Source organism: Clupea harengus, chromosome 12 (genome assembly GCF_900700415.2).
Source record: "Clupea harengus chromosome 12, Ch_v2.0.2, whole genome shotgun sequence".
Lineage (NCBI taxonomy): Eukaryota > Metazoa > Chordata > Actinopteri > Clupeiformes > Clupeidae > Clupea > Clupea harengus.
This window is the reverse complement of record NC_045163.1, coordinates 4187100-4196524: the sequence shown is the minus strand read 5'-3', so window position 1 is coordinate 4196524 and position 9425 is coordinate 4187100. Positions and strand designations below refer to the sequence as shown.

The following is a 9425-nucleotide window of genomic DNA, read 5'->3' as shown; positions in this document are numbered from 1 at the left end:
CTACTGGCTCCCATATGACCCCCCATAAACCTTTCTTAAAAGAAGCGAAAGACCAACTTATTGTTATTTGAAAGTATAATGAGGGCCCCCTAACAAAATCTCTGTATAACTGGTCATTGTGCTTTTTCCTCTCAAATGAGCACTTTAGAATTTCATCCAGCACAGAAGATTTTTTAGAGAATCCTGTGCTTAAATGGGCAGGTGCTTTTGGTAGTTGACGTGCATGATCAGTGTTCTGTTTGTCTCTGTTGCCTCGCCTGCTCTCCGCTGAGGGGGGCTGTATTTGTAGTGCTGTGCTTCAGCTCCACCCCCCAGAGCTTTTGTGCTTTGCTGCTGCTGCTGCGGCTGCTGCATGAAAAATGAACACCCATAGCTAAACACATCCAGGTCTCTCTCTCTCTCTCTCTCTCTCTCTGTTTGTCTCTGTGTGTATGTAGGCCTAGGCTTGTGTGTGAGAGTGTGTGTTAGTTTGTAAATCAGTCCAGTAAACTTACATTAACATAAATTCAATCTTTGGAAACATATTTTTAAAAAACCTTATGTTACCACTGAGGGGAATTTATTTCTGCTGTTTACTTCTGATACACTGGTACCTCCGACTACCTGTGTTTGCTTATACTGAAAATGAAATGTGCTTCAACAAAAACATAGATTCAATTTAGTCAGATTATATTTTAATTTCAAAGAACATCTCATCACACCATTCCCTCCGCATGAGATGAAGAGGATGAAGTTCTGCTGGATGAGTAACTGCAACAACCAACCCAATCGCACCCGGAGCGCCCCCGCCCGCCCAACCAACCCTCCAAAGCTGCCGCCTCCCCCACGTCACCAACCAGCCAAGTATTCGAGATATCTGAAGTCCTGATGATACGCACCGAGCTGTTCAACACGGTGGTCACGAAATACAACTCATCATATCAAGATATTCTCCTCAAAACAAAGCATTTCCTTCTGCACAGGTAAGATGCACATGCCGGGTGAATAATCTGCCGTATGCACAACAGTGTGCCTGTTATTGTGACTTGTATCATTTCTGCTATTTGTCTCTGGGTACTGAGGCTGGAACAGGTGTTTCGCGTCGGAGCTAAACGTGATGTAAATAGAAGTGTTTTGACATATTCACAGACATCTACCTGTGTTGTCACTTCGTCTGTTGGGTTAAAACAGCCTAGACATGCTGACATGAAAACATTGGCGTGTAGCATTTCAAATAATTTGTCTCTAGGCTAATGGTACAAAAGAGTCTCCGAAAATAATGATGTGAAAGCAGGCGGGAAATTCCATCAGGCGGTTTGCTGTTGTGATGGAAGCAAGGTAATATACATTTCAGCAGACCCAATAAAAGTTGATGTATTGGCCACGATCAGTTACCACATGGTGGCTTTTTAGACTACCACGATAAACAATGTATTAACGCAGTTTTAAATCCAGTGTTGAGACACGCTGTCGGCAATTCTGGCCAGATAATGATAGTAACCTATCCATGAAAGTAATTTGGCCTCCTAAACGGAAAGACGTGGAACAGACAAAAGATTGATGTCAATGTAACCAATGTTTTAGCAGCACTTCGGTGTGCTTAGTTAAAGCACATACTGTCAGAAATAAATGAAAAATTGCTTTGGGCATATTCAGATTACAACTGTATTAATTCAGTCTGTCAGTGTGTATTCATTTAACTTATCCAAACCGAACAATTGCCCAGTACCACATATATTGTTTTTGATAGCTTTCAGTTCTTCATATTTTTGTAAGTTTTTTGTGCAGGTGTAATATCAGCGTCAGTCTTCAATACACTGAAGGACGATGTCTCACCTGAGCTTGATACTTTTGCCCCAAACCATGAATAATAATCTCTAATAAGAAAATGTCCTCTTTTTGTGAGCCAAGCCAAGAGATGATTTTCTGTTTAATAACCACCGACTCATCAAAACCCCAATGTAACCTAACAGGAGTTTTGTGAACTGTGTGTGCAAAGTTGTATAAGGTCAAAGTCAGTATCCCTAACCAGTGAGCGTAAGCCTATACATGATGAATGCGTTATTAGTATAGTTTAAAACTCAGGGTGAGGACAGTGCAGACATGGTAAATCCCATTTACATAGAATATTGAGACAAACAGGTTATGACAAAAGCCTGTAATTGTTTTTCATGATATATGTAATAAGCAGTTTGGCCTAATGGATGTGCACATAGGCGGTGCCAGCTCCAGTACCGCAGAATAATTAATAAAGGTTAGTGAAAGCCCCTGAGAGGATACACATACCATTTCTGTACAGCTTATGTTTTGGGAGCAAGTATAAAGTGTAAAACAAAATAGGTCAGGATTTTTTGGAAGCACTTTAGCACAATATTTTAAAAAATTACATAAACCTTGGAGTTCCAAAGGAAATCCTCAGCTAGATAAACGTAATAGTATGTGATAGTTTGTCAAACTAAATCAGTCATATGAATATGATGTGTCTGGGAAAGGCAGCATGTTTCTTTGATTTTGCAGTTTTCAAAAACACATCTTCGTGAATTTGAGTAATACAGCGTTCCTTTCTCAACAAAGAAAAGATGACACTCGAAGTGAACTCTTGAAGTGTGTATCCAAAGATGGATGAGGTTTACGTGTGATATGCCCTGTACTAGAAAGCCTCTGGCAGCCATTTTGTAATTTTCTAGAAATGGTGAGAGTTGTCAAAACGTCACAGAACTCAAGATGACTCAGGGCGAAGACAGTAATCCTGTGGCATGACAGGATCACAGCAAAACATATGCAGCGTTACATTTCAGAATAGTTTTAAGAATGAATTATAACTAGAGTTCAATCTGTTTCGGAGTTTATTCTAATGATAAGGTCTGCTATCGACTGTTCATTTTTCAATAAAAAAGAAATTCTCCCGTATGAGTGCTCTTAACTGATTCCTTTGTTATGAGTACCGATTCAGCTCCCTACAGAGAGGCGCGTTCATCGCTAGAAGGTTGCAGCAGTGTGCTGCAGTCCTGGTTTTGACTGTTTCTGGCAGTATCACACTGAGTCTTCTCTTCTTCCACTCAGGGCCTGTGGGGCCCCACGGCTTCATTTCCCATGCCGTTTATTCTCCCTCCACAATTTCAGTATCATCCCACACCCATCTCATTATGACAAGGAAAGACGAGAGGGATTGTGCAGTCAGAGGTTTCTCTGAAATTGCTTTTTCAGAGCTCAGGTACAAAAATCAGACCCTGGAAATGAATGAGTCGGTTACTTGGAAATCAGTCCATTTTGTATTCCCTTTATTGAAATGGAGGAATGAAAGGCCATTAGGAGTCTCTTTAATCTTGGGATGTGAAAAGCTGGTGTCATTTAGAGATAAGATGGCCTCATCACCCAGGGGCTGATGAAACAGAGATGGGACTCATTCTGTGTAGGTGTCGGGGCAATACAGGCCAGCCACCCTGGCCACAGATTTCATTTCTTCATATAGCGTTCAATGAGCACACCTGCTGTGAATCCTTGCCATGAAAATACCGTAATTTCCCAACTATTAACCACTGTTTGTACATTGATTTTGTAAAATGTCTGCAGCCCTGCGGTTAATACTCCGGTGCGATTTTTAGACGGAATTTTTTTTCTGCTTGGAAGTTAGTAACGTGCACAGTAACTCTGCCAGGTAGAATGGGTCTCTCCCTCTTTCACACACGAATGTATCAGGTAAAAACAACATGGGATAGAACAGATTCTCATTCACACTCAGTCTTCCATAACGATAAAGAAACATGTAAAACATGCGAAGGTCTCACGGCAAATAACCTAGCTATGAACTATACTTGCTATCTCTAGCTTTCACAGTTGGCAGCTGCTAATGTGTGTTAATATGAACTCGTGTGAGGATGATGTGAAATGGCTTCACAAATACTGGGCCATAAGTGGAGGAAGGGCTTACTCTGATACCAGTGTAGTGAATGAAGGGGGTGAAGTCCCCCCCCCTGCCCTTCTCTAACACATTAATTCGGTGGTTGCCAGGGGATCTATTAACTATTGACTATTAACTATTAACTATTAACTTAAAAAAGTAGCGTCCATTCCCACACAACACCGTAACTTAACGAATTAAAATAACTAAACAAACACGTAATGAATGCATGGTTTTCACTGTGAGTGGGAATGAGGTAGCCTGTGTGTGCGGGTACCTGCGAGGAGAGGGTGTAGCATTTTAGCTTGAAATGCCCATCCCATACAACTTTTAATGGCTGGTAGTGTTCACACCACAACTACATGGCATTTAGTTTTATGTGACAGGATGATGTAACATTAAATAAACTGCGGTTAATACACGGGTGCAGTCAATACATGGGTCTGTTTTATAAGATTACATAAAATGCTGTAATGGGGTTTATATATGATGCGGTTTATAGTCGGGTAAAGGAATTAGAAAGGATCCAAACTACAGCACAGGGAGAAAAAACTACATGCTAATGGAACAGAGATCCCTGAGGGTTTTGATTGTGTGGACAAAGAGCAGGTTTACTCTTCTTCTCGAGAGGCTAATTTGTGCATGTTGGTGGGCAGCTTCCCCAATGCAGGGGTGAGGAGAACCATAACTGCAGGGTGGGGGCATTTTCCTGTCCATCAAGAGCAGATTAATAAGGCCAAGCCATAGGCCAGAAGCATGCCGGGGCTGGCAGACCCCTGCTGCCAGACTCCACAAGGAAAATGGGAACAACCCAGTCATTAGCAGATTCATTCTCTTCCAGATGGTTATTTGATCCGATTGCTCTTGCAATCAACTTGACCCATCACAAAATGAAATGGCCTGGGATGTGTGTTAGTGTGCATTTATGTATGTCTCAGTCAGTCAGTCAGTCTGTATGTGTCATGTTTGTGTGTGTGTGTGTGTGTGTGTGTGTGTGTGTGTGTGTGTGTGTGTGTGTGTGTGTGTGTGTGTGTGTGTGTACGCGTAAGCATCTTTGCATATGCAGAGTTCTGTCTTGTTGAGCGGAGGAGCGAAAGGTTTGGACTATTTTGAGGTCCATTTTGGTGAAAGACAGAGAAGTACACATTTGCATGTCTGTGACATTTCCTAGTGAATTAGTCAGACCATGGCTTCCTTTACACATAAAATCAAAGGCAGCTGATTTGTCGAAATTGCCTCCCTGGAGGAGGAGGTTGTGTAAGACTTGGCTCGTACGGAGAAATCTGACGATCAAATGATGTAACAGCTTGTGTTAGCCATTCATAACAAGAAAGTCTCCTTTTTTTTTTTTATACCAAAATAGAATATCCCCTTTGAAAGATGACAACACCAAATTACCAGTTCAGTGAGATGAGGAGCCCAGGCGTTTGAATGCTATCAAAGGGGCTGACAGATAACACATTCCGTTTCTTTATTAAGGCTCTCTTAATAGGATCCAATTCAGCAAACATTGCTCTGAAGCATTAGACTGTACTCGCAACAGCATGTCTTCCTTCCCCTACAGCCGCAGTGTTATCTCAGTTGTCATTGGTGACAGCGGATCTATTTGGGTGTCCTGGAAACACAGTACTGTCTCCTCTGTGTCGCTGTTATTTATTTATTTCCCCCCAGTGTTATTCAAGGTTTTCCTGAAACACCATGCCTTTCGTCTGCAGATGTGTGATGTAATGAGCTGAGGAGTAGACACTGAACAGTTGTTTAGGAGGTTCCAGATGGGGAGGTGCATAATACCTCTGGGTTAATTAAACCCTCGTTCATCAAGGGCAGGAGGTGTTTCATGTAGAAAACATGCTCAGACAAGTGTGAGGTTACATTTTTTATTTATCTTTGGGACTCTTATTAGGAGGGGTCATTCCATGAAGTACTAGCACTGTTTTATTCATTCTTTGAAAGGTATTTTCTTTGATACAATTACATTTTGCTTGCAAATGAGCATGAGCGTGAAATAGATAGATATATAATATATAGTACATATAATGTACTGTCTATATACACAGAGAGAAAGAAAGAGAGGGGGCGGGGGGTCCATCACTTCTGCTTCACTTTCACTGATGCCATTGTCCAAAAGAAGGACAATTTTAGACTGAGGATGAGGAGGGATTTCTCAAGGGTGCCCTCCATCTGCCAGACTAGAGATGAGGATGACTAGAATGTCGTCTTAAGGAATACTTCTGTTGTTTTTTCTTTCATTTTTCTTTCATCAAGACAAATCGGTGTATTGATGTATACAAGGATAACGTGTCTATTTGTGCAATTTGCTTTCATTTGATCAATGAATGAATGAATGTTGTCTTAAATATTCAAATGATATTACAAATATATTCTGTATATCTGGATAACGCTGACTCTTGGCCCACCTACTGCCATTAATTTGAATTTCAATTGCCTTTTTTTCCTAGATATATCATTCAACGAGCTGCCTGTGTTTTTTATATTGGCCAGCCATCCTAAGATGAACAGACACCTTGTTTCATTTTGAAGAGCCTGTTCATCAGAGCCTGCCCACTCCTATCTTTGTCTCTTCATAGCTCACTGAGACACCTCTCGTCAGCGATGTCCAACAACAGCAGTGGCCTGGGTAATTGGGATGAATTGCCGTGGGAGAATGGTAACCCTTGTCCCCCCTCAGTGGGTGGCGCCACGCTCCTGATAGTGGCCTACAGCACGGTGATCGCTGTTGGTTTGGTTGGCAACTCCTGCCTGGTCTTCATCATCTCTAGGCAGAAAGAGATGCGAAACGTCACCAACATTCTCATCGCTAACCTCTCCTGCTCGGACATCCTGATGTGTGTGGTGTGCCTGCCCGTCACCGTGATCTACACCCTGATGGACCGCTGGATACTCGGGGAGGCCCTGTGCAAGGTCACGCCCTTCGTCCAGTGCATGTCCGTCACTGTCTCCGTCTTCTCCCTGGTGCTCATCGCCCTGGAACGCCACCAGCTGATCATCCACCCTACGGGCTGGATGCCGGTGGCGGGCCACTCCTACCTGGCGGTGGCCGTCACCTGGATGGTGGCCTGCTTCATCTCGCTGCCCTTCCTCTCCTTCAACATCCTCACCGACGCGCCCTTCCGGAACCTGAGCATCCCCTTCAACCCGTTCAGCGACCACCTCATCTGCATGGAGCTGTGGCCGTCCGAGCGCAACCGGCTGGCCTACACCACCTCGCTGCTGCTCTTCCAGTACTGCCTGCCCCTGCTGCTCATCCTGCTCTGCTACCTGCGCATCTTCCTGCGCCTGCGCCGGCGCAAGGACATGGTGGAGCAGGCCAGCGACGCGCGCCAGAGGAAAGCCCGCAGCGCCCAGCGCATCAACGCCATGCTGGTCACCATCGTGGTGGCATTCGCCCTCTGCTGGCTGCCGCTCAACGTCTTCAACACCCTCTTCGACTGGTACCACGAGGCGCTGCCCGCCTGCCAGCACGACGTCATCTTCTCGGCGTGCCACCTGACGGCCATGGCCTCCACCTGCGTCAACCCTGTGGTGTACGGCTTCCTCAACAGCAACTTCCAGAAGGAGCTGAAGGCCATGCTGAAGCGCTGCCGCTGCTGTTGGGGCGTGCCCGAGAGCTACGAGAGCTTCCCCCTGTCCACCGTGGGCACAGATGTCACCAAGGTGTCTGCCACGCACAGAGATTCCTTGAAGGGAGAGACTGGTGCTCGCATTTAGTTGAACAGGATGGGGGAAGAGAGGGAAGGAGAAAAGAAAGACATTTTAAGATGACTGAGATGTGGATAAGTTGAGAGATATAAGACTGCCATATGAACTCCTGGATCACTTGATTCTCTTGATCTTGATCTAAACCCAGTTCCTGTCTGTAGGCCTGCTTACAGTAGATGTGTACAGTATAGGCTGTCATGTTAGCACAGAGCTAATGCTTTTAGGGGTTTGTGCATCTAGCTTTGTAAAGCTGAGGCTTGCTGTTATAACACCTACAATGGTGCTGAATGTCTACTAAGCAACGCTGCAATCAATATATATGAATTCAGAGTTAAAAGGACAATCGTGCTGCCTGAATTGAACTTAGATTAAAGCACTATGTCCTTAGTGCTTTTGTCACTATGTGAACTGACAAAGTCCTGTCATCAGCCTTGAAGTCCTCGTCTGCTTGGTGTGGATATTTATGGTTTTCAATGTAAAGTAGCAATCAATACATTCAATTCTGTAATTTAAATAGAAATATGTGAATGTACACCTGTGTCTGAGGGGTGTGGTATATACTTTAATGTATTGTGATCACAGTATGTGATGGTCTTGGTGTTATTGTGAAACCGAATATATGTTAGAATGCAGTTGTGCCTCTATAATGTAATATATATAATTTTTTAACATTTGAAAGTAAATGATTTATTACTCTCATTAATATTCTAAATGGTATTATTCTCCCAAAGAATTCAGTATTCATATCACACTTACAATTATACAATAACAAATAATGTATTTGTATTTGGTTATGTTTGAATCTGTTCTGCCTTATCAAATGCTTTCAGTATGTATTATAAATGGCAAAAGCTGACTTTCAATGACTTTAATATATCCATTTATAAGGGTATTGGAACTGTAATCATGAAATGCAAGAAACAGCAAGAAATTGTATTTTAAATTTGTATTTAATATACCATACAATAAAATGTGATTATGAATGTAATACTTTATTAAATTATATTGGAGAGCAGTGATTTTGCTACTTGGATCATAACACAACTTTTTGAGTAAAATATTCAATTTGGGAATGTTTTTTGGCAGGGGTTGGATTTGAGGCTCGTCTCTGGCTTTTCACAAAAGCTCCATAAGCCAACCATGTGTTTAACTGATGCTAAACGCAATTATCGCCTGTTTTCCACTCATGAATCAAAGCATGAGCTGAACTAATCCAACAGATGGTGTCCAGCCACCCTTTGATTCAGAGTCATGCATGCATCTACCCCAATTATTTGTCCTCAACATTAGCACTTACAAATGATTACACCCAGTTCAGCATTTGATTTGGATGTCAGCTGGGCGTACAGGTGGGGCTTGTTTACTCACAACACTACTAGGGACAACTAAGGACAGCACATGTTCAAAGTTCCATCATTCCACAGTTGCATCAGAGATGGCTGGGCAGGAAGCCTGTTTACTAAGTAGCTCTTTGTGCATTCTCCTTGAATAATCTTGGAAAGATGTCCAGGGACGTAATTGTAGCTTTAATGCTGATTATGGAATAATGGTAGCAATTTGTGGATACATAATTTGTTTATTTTCTCGTGTAACCTTCATAAGAGGACAAAGGTCTTTTTCTCCCTCTCTTACGTCATGAGGTGAACATAGGGAAGATTTCTCGATGAATACCAAGTATAAGTGTCAAAGAGATGAGATCCACGGACACGTTGTACAGCACAGGCTGCCATTAGATAACTAAATGAGTTCTGAGGCTGGTTGACCTTGTTTTCCTCCTCGACTGGGGTATTTAGCCTCTGAAGATCTTTAAAGAGGGTTTCTGAAA

At 42.8% G+C, this 9425-nt stretch overlaps 1 protein-coding gene across 1 annotated transcript; it reads left to right on the top strand.

Moving 5' to 3' along the window:
- The first annotated feature begins 835 nt into the window (after positions 1-835).
- Positions 836-7624, top strand: npy8ar (neuropeptide Y receptor Y8a). Its single transcript, XM_012840242.2, has 2 exons — positions 836-962; positions 6340-7624. Exon 2 carries the CDS (start codon positions 6494-6496, stop codon positions 7607-7609), a length of 1116 nt encoding a protein of 371 aa, XP_012695696.1. The 5' UTR covers positions 836-962; positions 6340-6493; the 3' UTR covers positions 7610-7624.
- Positions 7625-9425: the final 1801 nt, after the last annotated feature.